The 24599-nt window shown below is 39.3% G+C and overlaps 1 protein-coding gene across 1 annotated transcript in view; it reads right to left on the bottom strand.

Moving 5' to 3' along the window:
• NBAS (NBAS subunit of NRZ tethering complex) overlaps positions 1-24599 on the bottom strand; it is a 331331-nt gene that overhangs the window by 20846 nt on the left and 285886 nt on the right. The window contains exons 48-49 of the mRNA XM_040225023.1: positions 18326-18521; positions 2208-2347 (exon numbers count right to left, since the gene is read on the bottom strand). Coding sequence (XP_040080957.1) covers positions 2208-2347; positions 18326-18521 — 336 coding nt within the window. The remainder of the gene's footprint in view (positions 1-2207; positions 2348-18325; positions 18522-24599) is intronic.

Raw genomic sequence — 24599 nt, 5'->3', positions numbered from 1 at the left:
GGTGAGTAACTTGAGATAGTCAGTGTTCCAAAAGTAACAGAAACTGCAGAACCAAAGTTAACTAATCTACCAGAAGTGATCATATTTTGAATTTGAAAAATTCTTTCTAGACTAAGAGATTCCTTTCAAGTGTATGAAGAACTCTGTAATTCAACCCTAATGATTTTCTGAAAAAGTGAAGCCGTACTGACAGTCTAAACCAGTGGGCCCGCCTCTGTTCCCCATTACCATCTCCTAGGAGCTGCTGAGAAGTTGATGCTCAGGTCCTGTGAGTTGGACTCAGCGAGTCAAGCATGGGACTCTGCTTTTAACAAGCACCCTCAGGTCCTGAGGCTGCTCTGCCCAGATAATTGGGGACCGAATGGAAATACTGTTTCAAGGGACTGTCACAAGAAAAACTAAAGTTTCTTTGACATGAGAATTTGTACTGCAGAGTTTCAAAGAGTGAAGGGAAGAACCTACTCTCAAAATCGGCATGTCAGCCTGCCAATGGCCACAGAAGATGGAGATCTAACAGCTGTTGCCTGCCCTTATGAACACACTTGGTTAAAAATGCAAACCACACACCCCTCTCTCTTCCGTTTGCTTCATAAATTCCTAACGGTTTCATCCGAGGGGGAGAGGCCTGCCTAGATGTTCCTTAGCAGTCCTAAACTGCACATGGAATAATCTATTTTCAGGAAAGTATTCTTCTGCAATGTCTGAAGTGGGGAGACGTATGCTGGTCTCGGTGCACAGAGCACTCGCTGACATGGGAGGGACGCAAAGACGAGGCCTGCCCCAGGCATTTGGATCAGACGCGGGAACTCTCGATTTCCGCCAGCAAGGAGCAGCGGTTCATGACAGGCAGCATATGTGCTCAGAGGAGATCTGGCCACGTCTTCCACAGGAACCCATGGCTGATAGCGCAAAGACTATCCTTGCGTGTGACTGACTACTCCACATGGCTCCAATCTCAGTATGACACGGAGGAGACAGCATGGGCTGAAGGTTCCAGCAGCTGTTGGAACTCAGCCTCCTCCACCTCGGGGCCAGGTGATGCCTGACATTATTTAACTTCTGAGCTTCCATTTTCTCATTGTAAAATTAGATAACATCACCTTCCTGCAGTAGCTTTGCTGTGTGAAGTGATAATATATGTCAACTGCACATAACACTGTGTGCTGTCAAAAAACAGGAATTAGCGATTTTTTCTCCATGGATTTTCAAATTAGCATTGTAAGCCGTGTTAAAAGAACATCAAAACATTTTTGGGTAAAAATGTGTGTGTGTGTTAGTCACTCAGTCATGTCTGACTCTTTGCAACACCATGGACTGTAGCCTGCCAGTCTCCTCTGTCCATAGGATTCTCCAGGCAAGAATACTGGAATGGGTTGCCATTCCCTTCTCCAGGGGATCTTGTCAACCCAGGGATCAAACTGGGGTCTCCTACATTGCAGGCAGATTCTTTACTGTCTGAACCACCAGGTAAGCTTTGCTGATATCCTTAACCAGATGTTATTATCAAGCATTGTCTCTATTTCTAAATGAAATATTTGTGTTTAGGGCTAAGGATAAATGGAAAGAAACCATGATATTTCAAGAAAAATAATTCTAATTTCATCTAAAGGCTAATACTGATTTTATATCCTTCTTTCATTGGCTCTCCTGCAGGTACTAACTTTTTTAAACCTAGAATCTAGACAAAGGAAGTCTACCTTTAATGAATCTGAGTTGCGGGGAGGCAGATGAACCTAGAGTCTCTTATAGAGAGTGAAGTAAGTCATGAAGAGAAAAACAAATATCGTATATTAATACATATATATGGAATCTAGGAAAATGGTATTGATGAATCCAGCAGCGTATGAACTTGTGGACACAGCGGGGAAAGGTGAGGGTGGGATGAATTAAGAGAGTAACACTGACATATATTCACCATCATGTGTAAAACTGTTATGTGGGAAGTTGCTAAATAACACAGGGAGCCCAGCCTGGTTCTCTGTGATAACCCAGAAGGGTGGGATGGGGGAAGGGGATGGAGGTGCAGGTGGGAAGGGATATACATACATACATACATATGTGTATATATGTATGTATGTATGTATATTCATGACTGAATCGAGTTGTTTTACAGTAGAAACCAACATAAATTTGCAAAGTACTTTTCCATCAATTGAAAAACAAATAAAAATTTTTTTTAAAAAGTCTACCTGTATGTTAATACTCACGTGTACTCCCGTTTCATAGGCGGCCAAGCCTGTAGGAGCAAAACCAGGTGCTGGAATTCCACCTCCTGGTGACTGGCCTCCAGGAGCTCCGTGAAGAGCTCACAGCGCTTCTCTTCATCCTCGACGTCAGATACATCCACCTGGAAAGGGAACACACACCTGAAACCCATGGCAAAGGCTCCTGGATTGCTTTCCAGAAAAACTCAAATTGGATTATTTGATTAAATGCTCTTTCAGAAATTTTTACAAACTGTCAACAACACCTAACTTTACTCCCCCAAAACCTTCAAAAGCTTTATGTTTTACCCAATTTCAAATATTTATGCTAAACGTTGCTTAGAATGAAGTCATAGAAAGGTTCTCCACATTCTTTACCAAAATAAATGTAAAAAAGTAGGATTTCATAGAACTGACTTATTTGCATTCAATGTATGTCATTTAAAAATACAGTTCAGTTTCACATGAGATTATAGCAGTACATCATACTCAATGTCAGCCAATAAATTATCCTGCCATTGCTTCATACTGTCTAGAATATTTCTGTAATTGAAAATTCAAGATTTTATTAAAGTACATTTGGGGCTTTCCAGGTGGTTCAGTTGTAAGGACTCCACCTGGCAATGTGGGAAGCGCAGGAGACAGGGGTTCAATCCCTGGGTTGGGAAGATCCCCTGCAGGAGGGCATGGCAATCTACTCCAGTACTCTTGCCTAAAAAATCCCATGGATAGAGAAGCCTTGTGACATGACTGAGCAACTGAGCACACACGAAGCATATGTGACAAGGGAATTTTTTGCTATAAACCAAAGTATTGAAAAATATCTTTTATTCACAGCTCCATTTCTAAAGAAGTCAATTAAAAACTATTTTTTCCTCCCACTGAATAACTTAATAATACTTCTTTTTCATTAAGGCAGTCCTCGTATCTCCAACACCTCTGTCAAGAAAATACTTGCTCTTTTAAGCTAGAAAGCAGTTTTAAATATAAAGAAAGCCAAAAGCTGGTTCTCCTGTTTCCTAACCTCTCTTAAAACACATCTTCTGTATTTGGGTATATAAGACTCAAGATGATACCTTGCAAGGATAATGAGAATGGATGTTACCTATATATTTGCTAAACTGCCTGTACTAATGCATGTTCCCAAAACATTTGATTTGATGGTCATCCCAGCTCTGATCCTGAGCAGCTACCTGAAAAGGTTAAACTATGAATTCTAAATTTTCACAAAAGTTGATATGTACCATGTAATTACTGCTAATTACTACAGAGAGTCTTGACACAGTAACCAGTCAGATCCTTCAAAACCTGACCCATGTCATTCTTGCACAGAGTAACAATAATAACCCCAAAACTTCCTCTAGTTTCTGAATAATTTTACAATACAGTCAGTCAGTTGATCCTTATAACAGTCTTGTATGGAGAACAACACAGGTATTACTAACCTCAATTAACAGATGAAGAAGCAGGCTTGTCTGTCCTGGTAACATGGCTAGCAAGTGGCAGAGCCAATATATAATTATGCTCAGATCAGGATGTTCTGAAACTAGAGGACTCGGTAAGCTAGAGAATCTTTGAATTATTTAAATTAGTGGTCTAATTGGGGATTTGGCAACATTTTCTTGCCTATTTATAAAGAAATGTTAAAAAAAAAAATCCTCTCAAAGTCAAAGCATCCATTTGTCATTACCTGACCTCACCATCTGCAACTCCTCTCCAGCCTCGGGGCCTCGTGGGTGCTCTGTGTATTCATCGTGCCTGCTTCCACCTCGGGAACTTTGATCTCCTTCCACTGCCTGGCACATTCTTGCTTCAACACCTGCATAGCTCATTCCTTTTCTTCAAATCTCTCAAATGTCACCTTATCAGGGAATGCACTGCATAACTGTCCCTGCTAAACTAGCGTTCACCCACCCCATTTCTCTCCCTCGCTTTAGATTCCTTCTTAGCACTTAAAAGTTTGTGACATATTAACGTAATTGTTTGAGAAAACAGAAACATTTGTTTGCTGGTTTATCCCCACTACTTAAAATAATGCCTGATAGAGAGTAAATGAACAATAGTGATTAAGTGAAAGGCAAAGAAAGGGGAAAAGGAAAGATATACCCATTTGAATGCAGAGTTCCAAAGAATAACAAAGGGAGATAAGAAAGCCTTCCTCAGTGATCAATGCAAAGAAATAGAGGAAAATAATAGAAAGGGAAAGTCTATAGATCTCTTCAAGAAAATCAGAGATACCAAGTGAATATTTCATGCAAAGATGGGCATAATAAAGGACAGAAACAGTATGGACCTAACAGAAGCAGAAGATACTAAGAAGAGGTGGCAAGAATTCACAGAAGAACAATACAAAAAAGATCTTAATGACCCAGATAACCATATGGGGTGATCACTCGCCTAGAGCCAGACATTTTGGAGTGCGAAGTCAAGTGGGCCTTAGCATCACTACGAACAAAGCTAGTGGAGGTGATGGAATTCCAGCTAAGCTATTTAAAATCCTAAAAAAATGATGCTGTTAAAGTGTTGCACTCAATATGCCAGCAAATTTGGAAAACTCAGCAATGGCCACAGGACTGAAAAAGGTCAGTTTTCATTCCAATCCCAAAGAAAGGCAGTGCAAATGTTCAAACTGCTGCACAATTGCACTCGTGTCACATGCTATCAAAGTAATGCTCAAAATTCTCCAAATGAGGCTTCAACGGTATGTGAACCAAGAACTTCCAGATGTTCAAGCTGGATTTAGAAAAGGCAGAGGAACAAAAGATCAAATTGCCAACATCCACTGGATCATAGAGAAAGCATGAGAATTCCAGAAAAACATCTACTTCTGCTTCACTGACTACGCTAAGGCCTTTGATTGTGTGGATCACAACAAACTGTGGAAAATTCTTCAAGAGATGGGAATACCAGACCACCTGACCTGGCTCCTGAGAAATCTGCATGCAGATCAAGTAGCAACAGTTAGAACCAGACATGGAAAAATGGACTAGATAAAAATTGGGAAAGGAGTACATCAAGGTTGTATATTGTCACCCTGCTTATTTAACCTATATGCAGAGTACATCATGTGAAATGCTGGGCTGGATGAAGCCCAAGCTGGAATCAAGATTGCCAGGAGAAATATCAATAACCTCAGATATGCAGATGACACCACCCTTATGGCAGAAAGTGAAGAAGCACTAAAGAGCCTCTTGATGAAAGTGAAAGAGGAGTGTAAAAAGTTGGCTTAAAACTCGACAACATTCAAAAAACTAAGATCATGGTATCTGGTCCCATCACTTCATGGCCAATAGATAGGGAAACAATGGAAACAGTGAGAGACTATTTTCTTGGGCTCCAAAATCACTGTAGATGGTGACTGCAGCCATGAAATTAAAAGATGCTTGCTCCTTCAAAGAAAAGCTCTGACCAGTCTAGACAGCATATTAAAAGCCAGAGACATTACTTTGCCAACACAGGTGCATCTAGTCAAAGCTAAGGTTTTTCCAGTAGTCATGTATAGATGTGAGAGTTTGACCATAAAGGAGGCTGAGAGATGAAGAATTGATGCTTTTGAACTGTGGTGTTGGATAAGACTCTGAGAATCCCTGCAAGGAGATGAAACCAGACAATCCTAAAGGAAATCAACCCTGACTATTCACTGGATGGATTGATGCTGAAGCTCCAATACTTTGGCCACCTGATGCAAAGAGCTGACTCATTAGAAAAGACCCTGATGCTGGGAATGATTGAAAGCAGGAGGAGAAGGGGTCGACAGAGGATGAGATGGTTGGATGGCATCCCGACTCAGTGGTCATGAATTTGAGTAAGCTCCAGGAGTTGGTAATGGACAGGGAAGCCTGACATGCTGCAGTCCATGGGGTCGCAAAGAGTCAGACACAACTGAGTGACTGAACTGAAGTGACCGGATGCCCATGATCTTCATTTTTTGAACTGAGTTTATGTCAGCTTTTTCACTCCTCTTCACCCTCATCAGAAGGGTCTTTAGTTCCTCTTCACTTTCGGCCATTCGAGTGGTATATATTATCTGCATGTCTGAGGTTGTTGATATTTCTTCCAGCAATCTTTATTCTAGCTTGTGATTCAACCAGCCCAGCATACTTTGATATATATATTAATCTAGGATTTGTGTCCACATATTAAACTACCTAAATTTATCAAAACTTACCAAAATAATATGTTTATCTTGTTCATAATGCCCTAATAAGGCTTTAAAAGTAAATTCTGATAACTAAAATGCAAAATAAATTTTTGTATAAAGAAATATAAAAGAGAAATGTGAAAGAAACTTCCAGCCTGGACAAAATGGCTTTGACCCATTTTTCCCTAATCCTCTCTGCTAAGCACAACTAGTAACCATGAAAATACTTAAAGAGACACCAAAAGAGAACTCATAAAGATGATAAAAAGAAAGCAAACTAGTTTGGAACCCCAGGACTGGAGGAACGACACAACAGAAGCAAGCCACTCAGACCCAGTGTTTCCTGAGTCCTGACCTAGAAGTGGAAGACATCCCGGGGAAGGTTATTTCTCATCAGAATTCCAAAAGAAAGGGAGAAAGTAGAGCTGAAAGAGTATTTTAAGAAATATGTAAAAATCAGGAGGGGAAGTATTGCTCCAAGACAACAAAAGTTAAAGCAAACACATCTCAGAGGCTTGCAGTAGCTATGAGAGCACGTAATTTATATCAGTATCATGTGGATTAAAACTCCCTAAAAACAAGGGCCCTGGCTGAGTATGAATGTGGACCTATGAAATAATCAGATTTCCTCTTTTCTGGGAAGTAATGCAGTCCGTATTGAAATATATATCCCTAGTATCTAAATATATTTCATAAAAGTTTAAGTACAGAGAACTGACTTCAGCGACCAAATAATTGCAATATGATATGACTAGAGAACCTATGTTAATAGCGAGGAAAAACTGTAGGTGGCTATCAAATGCTCCATAAGAACTTCATAACAGACTTCATGACATACTATATAAGGAGACTCTAAATCAAATAATAAAGGGAAATTCAACTAAATGACCAGCTTTTAAAATAGTGCTGGAAAAGTCAAAGTAACACAGAAAAATGTTTATTTTGGAGGCATTCCTGGACCTTTCTGAGGCTTAATGTCCTCTTCCTAAAATGGAGATACGTATGTCTATGATGGTTGTGAATATTAAATAAAAGGATATGGATAAGATAGCCAGCAAGAGGCTGGCACATGGTAGGCACACAATAGATGGCAGGCATTATTCATATTATCACCTCCATAATATGCTGTATATAAAAAGGCAGAAATGTGTGCTATGATTTCTTCAAACAAGAATTATGCCTACAGATTAGGCAGGACAGAAAAAGTACATGAAGAAATACGGCTATTTTAGGATAATGGAATCTTGGGTTAACTTCTATCTCTTTTTAAAATTTTGCTTATTTGTGCAATAGTTAATGTATTTGGAATGACTCTTAAGCATGCTTTGCATAGAACAGTAAAAATAAAATTGAGAAAATTGCTATTTTTTCCCACACTTAGTTTCATTCTGTTCTTTTTTCTCCAGTGAAAATGAAAGTGACATGTATTTCTTTTAACACTTCTGTCCCTTCCCCTATGGGCAGGGGGTAAGAATGTCCACAATTTTACAGGCATTGTAGAGTTGGTGACAACTCCATACTGACACCACTAACCAAACATCACAGGATTTTAAAGGGTGAAATTCAAGTGTGACTCAAACATAAGAATACCTCTTTTCCTACTGTCTCTGAAAGTGATGTTTTTCTCTTCATTGAATTGGGTGACCTGAGCCCTTGCGGTAAGTCATTTGTCAAGTAGCTGCAGCTTCCTTATCAGACATGGAGTCACTGTCCTTGAAAAAGTGGACTAAGCCACTAATTCTCAGATGAGAACAGCTTTAACTTTAAATTTCTCTGTGGCTGCTTGAAGATGAACATGACTGTCTTAAACTGAGACACCCCTACTGAAATCTGCACTCTCCTGTAAGCAACGGTAGCAGGTTAATCTTCAGATATTTGTGAATATGAAATAGGTATTAATGCTTATGAAAGTACTTATCAACAGAAAAAATCAGCAACATGTAGAGGATTATTATTGATAGTAGGCTTATTGATCACTGTATACTATCTTCCATGTGAGTTTTTGAGCTACTAGACTGGTTCTAAAAGGCTCATATGATGACATCCAAGGCTCTGTGCAAGTCCTCTGGGGAACACAGTAAAGTGAGACCAAACCAGGTGTGTACACAGGGCTTCAAAACACAAAACAAATAAACAAACAAAAAAAAATCCCTACTTCAACATATATGTAGAAATATGAAAAGGTGAAAGAAATGACTTCTAGAAGACTAGATTCCTGCCTGTTACACCTACTACTTTTTTTAAAGTTTATTCCATTTTTTTTCCATCAATATTGAAGTATAGTTGACTTACAATGCTATGTTAGTTTCAAGTGTACAGCAAAGTGATTCAGTTATATAGGTACATGTATCTATTCTTCAGATTCTTTTCCCACATAGGTTATTACAGAATACTGAGCAGAGTTCCCTGTGCTATACAACAGGTCCTTGTTGGTTACCTACTTTATATACAGTAGTGTGTATATGTTAATCCCAAATTAGGAGTTTGGGATTAACAATTACTCCTTTTATAAGATTCCAGGTGGCCAACACTACCTGTTGTGTCCATTGGATCAAATGTGCATCTCTGCGGAAGGGAAGTCAAATATTCAGAAGACCAAAAGGTCACAGGCTGTTGAACGAGCTATTGAATTTAGTCATAAACTGTCCGACTACTCCCCACTAATCTGAGCAGTACTTAGACCAGTGTCTGGTACACAGTAAGTACTCACTGAAGAAAGAAAGTGAAGTTGCTCAGTCGTGTCTGACTCTTTGCGACCCCATGGACTGCAGCCTACCAGGCTCTTCCATTCATGGGATTTTGCAGGCAAGAATACTGGAGGGGGTTGCCATTTCCTTCTCCAGGAGATCTTCCTGAACCACGGATTGATCTCAGGTCTCCTGCCTTGTAGGCAGAGGCTTTACCATATGAGCCACCAGAGAAGTCCAAGTACTCGATAAATAGTATCATTACCATTAATTACAGAGACCTCATGGACTGTAGCCTGCCAGGCTCCTCTGTCCATGGAATTCTTCAGGCAAGAATACTGCAGTGGGTAGCTCTTCCCTTTACAAGGGGATCTTCCCGACCCAGGTCTCCTGCACTACTGGCAGGTTCTTTACCGTCTGAGCCACTAGGGAAGCCGATTAATTACTGTCATTGATAATTATTATTAGATAAAAGAATATAAACCACATTAATCATGATTATGCCTATTTTTGAGCATTTATGTTTTATTAATAGAAAATATAAAATTGTGGAAATAAGACTAAAGTTGAAATACTGAAAGTAGGATAGCTATCTTCTAGTCAATTTTCTCATTTCTATGGCAGAGAACTATAGAATAGATGCAGCTATAGAGAGAATTTCATAACTACTCTATCTCGCACTGTTTGTAATAAAGGCAAAATGTGTTGCTGAGACAGCGTGAGGATTCAAACAACGTTCCCGAACCCAACGTTCGGGAGGGAGGGAAGAGTATCTACCACAGGAAGGGTGTCCTGATCAGCAATAACAAGTGAGACACTGATTTACATCCTACCTTTGCCTCTGCTAATGGGTGCACACATGTAGGTTCTGCTTCTCTCCGAAGGTGTATTAGGGAAATGAGTGCTTTTTTGTGAACTGCTCAAGAATAAAGGGTCCTCAGTCGCCATTAAAAAGTCCCTCCTGGTGTGTGGCAAACACATCCTTAGGATGGGGAGGGAGCCCAATGACAGAATTAAGTTCCCAAGGGTTTTCCAGACGCTTGGAGTTGTATGTGGGGCGCACAAACACAGAAATATACAGAAGAAGCTGGCAACTGCACTTATGAGCCATGTTCTCCAGCCTACTTATTTTACTGTATCTCTAAAACTGGAAATGACACAATAAAGCATTCCATGATCCCTCTCCATAAGTGAGTGCTGCTGTAACTTCAATACATAATACACATTTTCAGGTGGCAATATAATATTTAATGACAGAATCTTTCAAATGAGACATATGAGAGGGGAAATACTTTGTTTTAAAATAATAAGAAAGATTTTGCCTTATAAACTTTTTCTCTAGGACAAATAATCAATCACTCCAATATGAGCCTCTAGAAGTACACGCTTAAAGAACTGCTATACAAGCGAAAATTTTAAGGCCAGACTTTGTTTTTTAGTTAAAGTTGATAAAGTAGTAATAGAGTAATTCATGGAGCCAGATATGCTTTTGCTGTAGTATATCACTTAGACTCAGATGGAATACTGGCCCTCTCACTTTATCAGGTGAAAATATCCCACCAAGCCTTGGTGTTTTCATTTGTAAAAATAAGGTAATAGTACCTAACCTATCAGGGTATGTTGAGAATAAGATAACATAATATATAACATAATGCAGGACAATATAAATAGAGACACACACACCTGAATAGGTATCTAACAGTGAGTTAACACAGAGCTATTATGGTGGCAACAGTATTGGTAGTTCATAATAATGAATACCTAATACATAATAATGAATAATAATACATCATTCTGCTATGTTTTAGCAAAGATACTGTAAAGACTCCTTAACTACTCTGTGCGTATTTGCTCCTGCATTGAATGGAATTATAATAAAACCTCCATGAAAGGGTTATTATGAGGTTTCAGTGATAAAATACACATACAAAGCCTAATGGTCAATTCACAGACATCCCTATAAAACATGAAAACTGACAATACATAAGCATCTTCTCAAGTAAAAACAGATTTCTGCTAGAACATTCAGAGCTTTTATTTTGAATCTATTTTTTATTACAGCTAGAAACTATCCAGAGAGTTATGCACAGAAGAAGAAAATGGTGGCCACCGAGTTATGTGGGCTCTTAGATATTCTATATGTAGAATGCCCATATAGCCTCCAAAACAGAAAGAACAAGAATAAAACTACATAAAACTGGTATATTCAGTATAATTACAGGTCGGGAATGTTTAAACTTCAAAATATCATAAGTGAAAAAGAAAAAAAAAAACACCAAATTCCAAAGAATGACCTCTCACGTTCCACGTAAATGTTTCACATATTCAAAAAGTATATCCATATTTGAAATAAATAAGAACGGAGACAACCATGCAAACAGAAATAAAATTAATCTACCAGTACTATAAGAATAAGCTAATCACACTGGAGGGTGTGTGTGTGTACGTGTGAAAAAGAGAAAGAGAGAAAAAGAGACAGAGACATAATCTTGAAAAAAGATTCTTAAGTACTTTTAACTCTAAGGCTAAAGACAAAAAGAGCTCTACACAAATACTCTATCTAGTAAGTTGGTTGGAATTTCCATCACTACTTTATCTGTTCCTGGGATTAAACAAATAAATGCACTATGGATAAGAAGAGTCAAGTTTCTCACTGACAGAGAAAGGAGGTTATAAATAAGGAAAAAGAGAAGACTAGAATAAACTGGATTGGCACTGGAAGTATCAACACAAATTCATGGTCTTAAAAGTGAATACAAATAGATATAAAAATAGACGTAGACTTACATGAGCTCTTTCCCCTTAGAGCATCTAAAAGCTATAACACCACCAAATCAATGACTATACCTAGTACTCCAGTCTTGGCTTCTAAATACCATTCTTTATTAAAAAAAAAAAAAAAAAACAGTCGATGATTGAATCTGGATCTGAGTAGGCAAAGTGTAAGAGGGTTTTGAACATGTGTGTTCAAAAATGGGCACAAGTTAAAATGATCCAGGAGAAAACTTGAAAGGTTCCCAGTGGCTAAATCTGAGATCATTGGAGCAAAAAATAAAAACAGTGATAGTAATAGATTACAACCATAGAACAAAATGAGAATCCTTGAGCTTGTAGTGATATAAATAAATAAATGAACAAATAATATAAGGGGAGAACAAATGATAAAAAAAATACCATTTGGGGAATACCACAGTGATCATTAACTCAGGCAATAATCATCAATGTGTGCTAAAATTAATTGGTGAAAATGTGATGAGAAAGTGTTTACACAATCTCAAAGTACCTCACCACAAGACATTTATTAATCTCAAAGGGAAAAAGATAATTTCACAGAGAAGAAACATGGCTGACATCAGCTCAATCAAGTGATGCGAATGAACACTACTGGTAAAAGAACACATAAGAACCGTGTTATCTCCTAAGATAATGTACTGGGAAGGATCCAACATCACCTCTGCGGTATTCTCACAAAAAATGCACAACTTGCATATATGAGCAAAACTCAGACAAAGTCAAATTTAGTGACCTTTCACAAAATAACTGTCCAGTGTTTTTAAAAATGTCAAGGTCATAAAAAGGGGGAAAGAAAAAATGAGAAACTGTTTTCGATTACAGGACACTAAGGAGACATGGCACTAAGTGCAGCGTGTGACCTGCACGGGATGCGGACCAAGTGGGATGGCCGACAAAATCTGAATGACGCGTAAATTAGGCAAGGTATTGCATCAGTGTTAGCTGTGGTCATCTGAGATGGTAGTATTTGGTGAAGCTGCATGAGAAGTATGTAAAATTTTTTGTAAAATTTACATAATTTTTTCAATAAGTCAATGAAAAGTCAAAAAAAATAACAAGTTATGTCCGGCGACCTCATATCCCTACCACCCTCCAATATTCCAACATTTGTATTTTTCTGCCTTTTCCCTCCACTTTTCCTTCTAACCCACTGGAAGGATGAAGAGACGACCGCGGCGAAACCCATTAGGAGCACAACCACTTAGGCCATAACATGTCTAAGCAAAGGACACTTGGCTGTAAACTGTCCCACTACAAATTATGCCAACTGGGACCTGAGCTGACCCCAGGAGAAGGCTGCCCTGAGATGGAATGAAAGCCATCCCATCCAGTCGTGATTACTAAACTCAAGTCTACTTCCCAGGAGGTGGTTGCTGGTGAACTCAGACCCACATGAGTCTGCCTGTGTGACAGGATAAACAGGATGCCCTATCTCACCCCCATCCCAGAAAAGAAAGTGCTGTTGAGAATTAAAACATACTACTGACATAGCCCTGAATTTGGAGTCTTTCTCCATAATCCACAGGATTTCTCCTGTGTTTCCCAGCTAATTACAGAGCATCATTTCCTCCCTGGTAATTTCAGCAGAAATTGGAGGGACACTGGGTTTGTGTCTCATTTCTGTACCCAAGCAGTCACTGAGTATGCACCTCTTGCCTCCAGACCATACACCCAGCTGTGCTGAGTTCAGATCAAGAATCCTCTCCTTAGAGCAGTCTTCCTGCCCCCAGACAGGACAGCGACCTGTCCTCCTGAGCCCCACGCACTGTGCAGACTTCTATCATAGCACCTATGCACACAGGGTATTAGCTTTGTTTACAAATCTACATTCTCCACCGGATTGGAGCCTTCACACCAACAGGATTTACCTACCTGGACGGGAGTAGGAGCTTTGCATGAATGATTCATTTAACTCTCACAGCATTTATCTATTATTCCCATTTTACACACGAGGAAACTGAGGCTGTAAGAGGGTCAGTAACTGTTCCAAGGCCACAGAGCTACTGAGTGATGAAGCTGAGACTGGAAAGCAGGTCTACATGGTGAAAAGCCTAAATGTTTTTCATACTACTTGCTTTGTCTATCTCCAGAGCATAGCACAGTGAATGGTGCACAGTCTATGTTTGGAGACTTTCCGATGAATTTTTCACATGATGTTCGGTTCAAACGATAGTTAGTAGTCATGGCATTTTTCAGAATTTTAGCTAGCAGCAGTTAACATACACAATGCGGTGTACTAAGAGAGTGAAAAACGCTAAAAAGATGAAGCAATGCTTTCTGTGCTCTGAATCAAACTCCTGATTCTTCACACTTAATCACATTCTATCCACATAGAGTGACTGTGTGGGAAGAGAAAGGAACAACACAGTAACAATAAAACACAACACAAATGTTACTGTTCAATGTATCCCCCTGGCAAATAGGAAGAAGAATAGTACACAGGCTTCCGGACCACAAGGATCTATTGCTCACAAGCTGGGTAGCTCATGTGACCTCATCTTCTAAGTCACATGATTTCACGTGATTTCATCTAAACCGGAGCAAATGGTAACTACTTTGCAAGGTGGTTTTAAAGCTGAGATGCAGTGATGTGCACTTTAGGAGACATGCCACAGTCCCTTCTTCTTCCCCAAGGATCCCAGTGACCAGAGGGTGAAATTAAGAGGAAGAACCTGTTATTCGTAAGGAGGGACCTTCTTAAGGTCTCCAAACATCTGCAGAACCCAACAATACAGATGCTTGCTCAACTTTAGTCATTTTAGGGAAAAGGGCACATTGTGATCTCTCACTCCTATCTGGACAAACATGCTTAGGATTTATTTGCTTCCACATGAGAAGCAACTGGCTGATCAGAAATCACTGTCAGCAAAATATGGCAAATTAATACAAAATAGTTTCAATCTAAAAGCACCAGGCCACTCTGCAAGGAAACACTTCCATTATTCCAAGCAGATCATTTTATTTGCATATAAGGGTGCAGCAGCATGGTCTAATCATCATTCATAGCAAGAACATTGGACTGAATGTCAGGATTCCCGGCCTTGCCACTTTAAAAGTGACCTTGGACAGGGCTTTTAAGATTTAATATTCATTAATAAAACAAATATTTACTGTCTGTAGGTTCCCTGTTCTCATGGAATTTGTATTCTAATGGAAGAAAAAAGACATCACATAATAGACAGGCAGATAAGCAGGAGGAAGTTAGCAGATAATGGTAAGTGATTAGAAGAGAAAAAAAAAAAATCTCACAAAATAGGTTGTGACCTGATGTAGTCATTTTGGAAATGCTGATATTTATGCTAAAATCTGAGGACGTGACTTCTTCATTTCTGGACATCCTTCTCTATTAAATATGACTCTTGAATAAGGGTGCTTTCAAACATGTCTTCTAGTTCTAGGACTGTGATTTCACGCCTCTTAGAGATACACTTATGTGAATACATATTTTTAATATCAAATGATATCCTATGTTTGATTAAGAGAATTATTTATGACAATGAGTCCTAGCTTTGAAGACACTTAAGGTTACAGTAAATCTTTTGTATGGAACTAAAACCTTTGCACACATAATTCTTCCTTCCTATTGATCTTTGTCTGAGCTCTGACAAAAAATGAGTATTTTGTTTATGTTTCAGCAAATGTCACCAAGTTGGCCTCTGACCAGAAGGACTAATATGTCCTTCCATGTATACATGAATTTGTAATGAGGATGACAATTGTCTTAAACTCATTTTTCTGTTGATCACTTATAACCACAAATTCAGACTGAAATTTTACAATGTTCTTTTTTTAGGTGATTTTTTTTTTTTTTTTACATAAAACCAGAAAAAAAAATTGAGGTGATGGGATATGGAATTTTTTAAGGAAACATCAGTATTTTGACCCATATTTTTCATGCACCAGTTAACTAGAAAATTACAAAACCTGAAAAACTCAGGACAATTTGTACCAAGAGAGTTAACACAGTCCATTCTCCCCCTCCCCCTGTTAAGCTTCTCCCTCCCCTCCTTCTGCCTCCCTGTTGCCCTCCATGCTGGGGCACATTTCTGGGGTGAAAAGGAAGGCCTCTCATGCTGTTGAAAATTGAGGGCCTCTGAATTTTTAATTCTGTTAACTAATCATTAGAAAAGTAGAAATCGTTGTCTCTCTGAGAACCAGTGAGGTAGCAGGCTACACAGACTGTGTATTGAATTTTGCAGGAGCTGGCTGGTTTCCTGGCAACACGTTGATTTGTGGGGCCACTACTTTGGGCACCTCAAGAATAATTAAATATTAAGCCCCTCTTTGATGTATGCAAAGTCTGCCTAAGAGGATTACCAGCCACGGTGAAGGTAGCAGTCCCACATTTTCTGGTAATTGAACATTGCAGTGTCATTATCTGTTCTTATCTTTGCTCTGTAAGAATCTCTCTCTCCTTAATATTGCCTTGGAGAATGGAGACGGAGATAGGGAGAAATTAAGAAAACGAGAGCCCGTGCAAACAACAGTTTGGGGTCTTCTAGGTGTTTGGGAAATGGGGATGAAAACAAGAGTTTAACACATGTCAAAGAAATGACAGAGGCGAGCAAGGCATCCTCTGTCTCCTCTGATTCAAGGCTCCATTTCACATACCAAGCAGCCACGGCTCATAGTGTAAGAATCTTCTCCAAGATTGTAAACAATGGTAGAGGGAGGGTGGAGACACAAGTCATATGAAAGTTGCAACTTGTTCTATGAATATAACTGGAACGTTGAGGAAAGCATAAAAGCAGTGGGTATACTTATATGACTTCTGAAGTGTTTAGAGCCAAATTAGAGTGCATGTTCCAATGTTTCAAGATGATAGATGAAATGGGTATTTTCCCCCTTTCCTGGTTTCCACGCTGTTTCATAATATTTCTGGCGCATGGATCTGATGTGACATGAAGTGAGGCTCGAGAGAAACAGGCTTCATTGTCCTGCCAGGCTCCAGCCATCAAGGAAGAGAAAATTGAAAAAAGGGTGAGAACTTGAAAAATGGAGGGTCTGTCAGAAAAATGCCTAACAGTAAGAGCGTTCATTTGTTTCAGGATAAGATGGAACCTAAGGTTCCACTTGGCGAAAATAACATGACCTAGTTTGTTGCTTAACCTCAGAAATGCTACGAGAACCTTCGGGTCTGCTGAAAACACACACACTTCTAACATCCACTGCACCAGGGGCCTGGAGTGTCGGTCACGGCCCAGTGCACTTCTGTTCACAGACTGCTCCTGAGGAAGCCTGTTAGTGGTCTCTTAATGCAATTCAAAGCAAAATTTTAAGACTAAATAATTTGATACGGTCATGATGCTTCAGAGTATCATTCAGATATTAGTGGCTTTAATATACTGTTTCAGCAATGTGGCAGGATTAGAGAATATTCAATAAATCCATCTTTTTTGAATCTCAAATTCTCTAACTCTGAAGAATAGATAGTATTTACCTATTTCTCTCACAGAGGGAAATAAGAATGTAGAAGGTAATTCAGGAGATGTCCTGAGATCAGTCTTGAGATATTTTTAATATTTGGTTCTTTTTAAAAAAAAAAAAAGGAGGTTCACTGCTCTTTAACTGAAGTAATAAGGATACTAACAGAAATTAAAAGGCAAAGTTTTAAAATGAGAAGGTAAAATGGGTTGGAGTCAGACTTCCAGGAAGCTCTTTTGCAGATTAGAAAGCAAGTCTTACTTTCTAACTTTTATTAGCCTATAGTCTACAAGCTAAAGCACTTGGTTAAGTGCTGACTCTTAGATACAATATCTTCAGGACGCATCAGTTTAGAATCTAAGCCAAAATTCAACAGCCACCGTATTTCTTTGATTTAGGAATTAGCATTTTCACTTAGTCAACAAGCATTTAAGCTCTGAATGTGTGCACGGCATTCTCAGAGGGCTTTGAAAAATGGTAAGTATATCCTCCAGGGTTTCTGAGTTTTCAGGTAATGGGAAGACAAAACTTTAAGTAGCAGAAGTAATAATAAAAATAAAAATAGATCAAATGTGTGGAGTTCAAAGTTCAGTTAAGTTTGAAACGGTCAGGGAAGGATCCAGAGAGGTGATGGACTGAGTGAGCCTTGTAGGAGGAAATGAAGAAACCAAGATCTTATGTCTCTGCTACATTGTGAATGTCTACATATAGGAGAGAGGGCATTTCCGTGCCTGGGCAGGGCATGACAAAATGAATGAGCTGAACTGCACACTGCATTACCACTTAGATCTGTATCTCTCCAGGGAAAGGGCGAGCTGCCCTAATTAATCGATACTGTGAAAAACCCTGACTGTATCCTATGAAGAGAAAAATTATATATACATGTCAGGTGACTGAGGCATCATCTACTCTGTATATTCAAACATATGGAAAAGTAAAAACAAACTGTGTTGCACATATTTAACCGCTACATAGCTGTACTGATGAACACAGTGGGAAGACTGCATTAACAAGCTGATTATTCACTGGAAGGAGGTTTAGAGGAATCAGGACATGACCATCAGATGCACCCTCACCTGTCTCTGGGGCCAGGTGGCTTTGAGGATGGCCTCTGTTCTAAAGAACACGAGGAGCTTGCCATCCTCCTCAGTCAGGTGAAACGACTGTCCCAGAATCTGCAGCATGTGAATGCGGGGCCGCACGGGCCAGGCGTCGTTGGCACAGAAAGGCCGCAGCCACTCCAGCAGGTCCTCGGAGGACACCAGCTCTTCTCTGCAAAACAAGGGTTATATTAAAAAAGAAAAAGACTCAGTGGTTTCTAATTCCAGTAATCAAACGTGGTGACGGATCTAGACACTTTGCTGGGTTTTTTTTCCTGCTGAGAGGAAAAATGTAGGTTTGAAATGGCTTAAAGCAAACCATATTAGGTATTTAAAAATGATGTAAAATGCATGTGATTTTTAAACAGTATCATATTAAAATGAGTTACATAGAGCAGAGAAAAAATAATATGTTCTTAGACACTTCATTTCTTAAGTAAAGCTCAACTGTGTCCGACTCTTTGGGACCTCATGACCTGTACAGTCCATGGAATTATCCAGGTCAGAATACTGGAGGGGGTAGCCTTTCCCTTCTTCCCAACCAGGGATCAAACCCAGGTCTCCCACATTGCAGGGGGATTCTTTACCAGCTGAGCCACAAGGGAAGCCCAAGAATGCTGGAGTGGGTTGTCTATCCCTTCTCCAGCGGATCTTCCTAACCCAGGAATCGAACCAGGGTCTCCTGCGTTGCAGGCAGATTCTTTACCAACTGAGTTATCAGGGAAGCCATTAAGAAGTACAGCTTATTGTAAAATTCTGTGTAGAAGTAGGCCCATTGCCCATCCAGTACCCAAGGCTTAAAAGACTTTCTTTTTATTGATGTGAATTGACAACTAATTCAATGGGGGAAATTAAGGATTCCTCAAAGAGTTTACATTAGAGCACTGCTTTAGAGTGATAACTGTCTCAACTGATAATAGTTCACATGGAAGGGGGCTGGCCAGAGTCTTGGATAACCACTTAAAGCATTTGGAAAACAAATTTTTTTTTGATTGAAATATCATTATTTTAGTCTTGGCAAACAAAATAACTCTTATAATACAATTTTCATGGATGGCTTATCCCACCAACTAGTTAAAACCTTGAATTCAAAGGAAAAAAAAAGAAGTATGACCTATTTCTACTAATGATACTGATAGTGCTGGGTATCATTCAGTAATTTTATATTAAATATTACTAGTTGACAGTAACTATGCAGTTTAAGTACAGAATGATTTCATATGTATATATACTGCAAAATAATTACAATAAGCTCAGTTAACATCCATAACTTGATATAGATATAACTTTTTTTAAGATGGTAACTTTTAAGATTGACTCTCTTAGTAACTTTCAAATATACATTATATTGTTAACTAGAGCCCTCATGTTATACATGTAAATTCCATTTTTATAGATAAGGAAGAAGGCTTCATGGAAGTGACAGCATATGCCCACTAACATCTATACTGGTACATCTATCCAAAGTCTATGTTCTTTTCTACTATTTTTCTGTGTTTCAATAAGGGGTTAGTGGTGGTTTAGTCACTAAGTCATGTCCAAGTCTTGCGACCCCATGGACTGTAGTCTGCTAGGTTCCTCTGTCTATAGGATTCTCTAGGCAAGAATACTGGAGTGGGTTGCCATCTCCTTCTCCAGAAGATCTTCCTGACCCAGGAATAAAACCCAGGTCTCCTGCATTGCAGGCAGATTCTCGACTGACTGAGCTATGAGGGAAGCTCCAATAAGGGGTTGCTGCTGCTGCTAAGTCGCTTCAGTCGTGTCTGACTCTGTGCGACCCCATAGACGGCAGCCAACCAGGCTCCCCCATCCCTGGGATTCTCCAGGCAAGAACACTGGAGTGGGTTGCCACTTCCTTCTCCAATAAGGAGTTAGAGCATCAAATTTTATACTACCCTAAAGATAAAATATAAATGTACGGTTATTAGACAACTAGTAAGTTTAAAAGGATTCAGAGAAGGCGGGGACATGTGAACAACTTTCTATCCAGTACTAGAAGCTCTTTGCTTATAATCCCCAAATGGACCATCTCAGGAAAACAACTTATTTGATGATGATGTCGATGAATTACTTTCAATGACTCTTGAGAGTTTGCTCACATAGAAGCCTCACTCCCACAAGGCCCTAGAGATCCATGGAAAAGCACTGAATTATACAGATTTTATAATAACCAAATCCTTATGAGGCTTCCAGCAATAAATCATCTACACCAAGCTCCAAATTCCATGAACTAACAAGACCACAGGAAAATTTTTTTTAAACTTCTGAGAAGAATAAAATTCTGTAATACCACTGAATATTTCTCTCAGTGTGCATTCTATACTTGCCAATACAATTTTATGGCAATTTAAGCTAAAAAATAAAGTTGGTTATTTGTATATTGAACTAAAATATGTTACAAAATGCCATGGACAAACTGGCTTAAGCATTTCCAACATGTACAAAGATATTTGTTAGTTTTGCCTTTGAGTGTCCTTCTTAACACGTACCAGAAATGGCAAAGCTGGGGGTGCAAAAGAATGCCACCAGTATTTCCTGTCTATCTACTATGTGCAAAGCAGACAGCACTGTGTGGTGGAAAAGGGTATCATTTTGGAATTTGACAGCCCTGTGAATCCTGGCTCCATCCTTTCCTAACAACTCTCAATAAAAAATTATGAATGTCCTCATTCTCACTTTATAGTTAAGTAGACAAAGATCCTGAAAGTGTGTCTCTTGGAGTCTGTGAAACCAAGACAATGCATACGAAGCACCCAGTACTGTATGTGACACAAAAGAGGGATTTAATGAACAATAACCATTGTCCAAATAATCATTATCATTTTATTATCAGCACCATCAAAGTACCTGATGTTCAGGGATGAAAAACTGTATGATCTGGTCCTTAAAAAAACTAATAATACAAGGAAACAGAAAGACATCACAAATGACTATTCTACAAATTACTGCTGCTGCTGCTGCTGCTAAGTTGCTTCAGTCATGTCCGACTCTGTGCAACCCCACAGACGGCAGCCCACCAGGCTCCCCCATCCCTGGGATTCTCCAGGCAAGAACACTGGAGTGGGTTGCCATTTCCTTCTCCAATGCATGAAAGTGAAAAGTGAAAGTGAAGTCGCTCAGTCGTGTCTGACTCTTAGCGACCCCATGGACTGCAGCCTACCAGGCTCCTCCGTCCATGGGATTTTCCAGGCAAGAGTACTGGAGTGGGGTGCCATTGCCTTCTCCGTCTACACACTACTAATATAATATAAATCGGAACAACTTTTTGGGAAGAAAAGTGGGTAGAATCAGGGAAGGCCTCCCAGAGGACGTGGCCTCTGAACAGGATCATAAAGGACAAATGGAAGGCTACATGAATGGAAAAAAAGGGGGGAAACATAATCCAGGTAAAGAGAACAGCAAGGAAAAAAAACAGACAAAAATTTCAAAGGACACAGCATGTTCAGGGAGCGATAAAAGCACAGATGTCTGGGGGTAAATCAGAGGAGAGTGCAGAGGGAAGACAGGTCTCCTGACCTGGATAACCAGAGCTCACACACAGGCTGAAAAGGAGGTGCAGCTTCATACTCTGAAAGGACAGACTTTGCAGCTGTCAGCCCAGACTCAGTGCCCGATTGACTGCTTCCCAACAGTGCAATGCTGACCAGGAAATTGCTTCATGTTGCTGAGCCTTGGTTTCTTATTTGTAAATTGTAGATGGATAATAACCCTTTACTCAGCAGAGTGGTTTGAGAATCAAATACACAAAATGAAATAATAAAGCAGAAAATATATTATCTGGCACATAACTAAGAAGTTCAGTTAGTGGCAGTGATGATTACTGAGGACTCTGGTCTTACTTGGTGTGGAATGGGAAGACAGAGGGTCTCTGAGCAGTAAAGTACTGTGATCACGTTAGTGCTTACAGAGGTGTGCAGACTGGGGCATGCTCAGGCCCTTTTGGTGAAGCCTGCAGGGGTCAAATTAAGTTTAACTTGGGAGAAAAGAAGACTAAAACACATTTTTGGCCTTGAGTCCAAGCCAATTTCACATAGTAAGAAGCTGGTATTTTGACCCTGTCACCCAAGGGCCAAGTGGAGGGGCAGGTAGGATGGGCTAGAATAGGAGGAAGCTGGAGTCATGAAGACCAGATGGAAGTTACAAAAATCACACAAGATCTGCATGTGGTGAACAGGAATGAAAACTGTTAATGATAATATGAAAGCTTATTGTGTGCTATGAGTTACATCACTTCACCGTCACTATTTTTTTTTTTCATGTATTCTGTTATCATCTCCAGTTTGCAGATGAAGGAACAACCACAGAGAGGTTTCATAACTTGTTCATGAGCAAATAGTAAGTTGTTGTTTTTTAGTCGTTAATTCCTGTCCGAATCTTTTTTGACCCTATGGACTGTAGCTAGTCACACTCCTCTGACCATGGGATTTCCCAGGTAAGGATTTCCCAGGAATTGGTTACCATTCCTTCTCCAGGGGATCTTCCAGACCCAGGGATTGAACCTGCAGCTCTTGCATGGGTAGGCAGATTCTTTTACCACTGAGCTGCCAGAGAAGCCCCCACTCAGTAAGTAGTACAGTCAGTATCTGAACCTGGACTATCACTGCCTTGTCAATGACTATGCAATACTATGGAACCAAATGGAGGTGAATTCCAGAACACTGTGGCAATATGTGACATACAGATTATTATCATAGCATTTTCCAAGTCATTAGATTTAGATTTCTTTTACCTAAGAACTTACTGTTCAGTAAGTTCAGTTCAGTTGACAGCACTTGACATTTTGGAGAAAACTGCTCTAACTTTGGTTGATAGTTCAAATACATAATGAAATTATGAGAACTCATTCCTAAAACAGAAATATTATGTTCTAGAAGTACCATGTTCTAGATGACCTTGGCTATATACTGTGAATATGTGTGTGTGGGTGTGTGCACACATGTGCATGCAATCAGTAGCTCAGTCGTGTCCAACCTGGTGACCCTGTGGACTTAAGCCCACCAGTTTCCTCTATCCATGGAATTTTCCAGGCAAGAATACTGAAGTGGGTTGCCATTTCTACTCCAGAGGATCATCCCAAGTCAAGGATTGAACCCCTATGTCTCTTGCATCTCCTGCATTGCAGATGGATTCTTTACCACTGTGTCAGCTGGGAAGCCCATATACTGCAAATATTTGTGCTCAATGAGACTACACAGAACCAAAGGGCAGCTCTGTAAGAAGAGCTGTCCAGGACATCAACTAGATACTATCTCCTAAAGATTTTAGCTGTAAAATAGTCTACATTTTAAATAAAATGTGAGTTTTTAAAATTTGTCGTCACCCTTGAAATGGTGCAAATACACACGCACATATACAGAGGTAGAGAGAGAAAAACAGAATGTAAGAATTGTGATAAAATGTTAACAATTGGTGAGTCAAGGGGAAGAGAATATAGTCATTATTTTTCAATCTTTGCAACTTTTCTGTGGGTTTGAAATTTTTCAAGATAAGCAGGTGGGGAGAAAATAACCAATTACGACTTTCATAATGTAAAAAGAACAGAATGGGAAGGAAAATGATTCCAGTTTTATAGTCATTTATGAAGGCAAGGGGAGGGTTTAATGAGCTTAGGAATAAAAAGAGAACATGATTTCAAAACACTTTTACCTTATTATAAAAGTTATACAAATGATTTTAAGAAGATATAAAATAAATAACAGAGAAAAATCTCTCCTAGTTTCATTGCAAATACACAGACATTTGCTTCTACCTCTTTCCCTATAATGAGGATTTTGGGGACAGGAGAGAGGTTATACTACACAGGGTAATTTAGTATACTATTTTTTAAAAAAATAACTACTAAAGGAAACACACACACACATTCATACAATCCCTTCTGGCCCAAAAGATAAGGAGTCTACTGAAATATACAAGATGTTCTATTAACAGAAAAGAACAGCAGCAGCAACAATGGCAACCAAAATAGGTTCAGCGAATGATTAATTTGCGAACGTGATGTTCTATTGTGCAAGGTAGCATGAGGGGATATTCCGGAACTACAGAGGAATGGAAGAGAAATGCCAACGAAACAAAGGCAATTACTGAATCAAAGAGAAAAGACAGATTTTGAGAATATTAATAAGATGATCCTTTGTAAAAGAGCTTGAAGATTTTGCATGGCACAACCATATGAAAATAACCCAACCTTGAACTTAAACGGTGATGGTACATTAAAACAGACAGTAAATACGAAAAGCACTTTATATGTCAT

This window comes from Oryx dammah, unplaced genomic scaffold (genome assembly GCF_014754425.2).
Source record: "Oryx dammah isolate SB20612 unplaced genomic scaffold, SCBI_Odam_1.1 HiC_scaffold_25, whole genome shotgun sequence".
Lineage (NCBI taxonomy): Eukaryota > Metazoa > Chordata > Mammalia > Artiodactyla > Bovidae > Oryx > Oryx dammah.
Note: the sequence above shows the minus strand (reverse complement) of the source record. Positions and strands in the feature narration are given on the sequence as shown.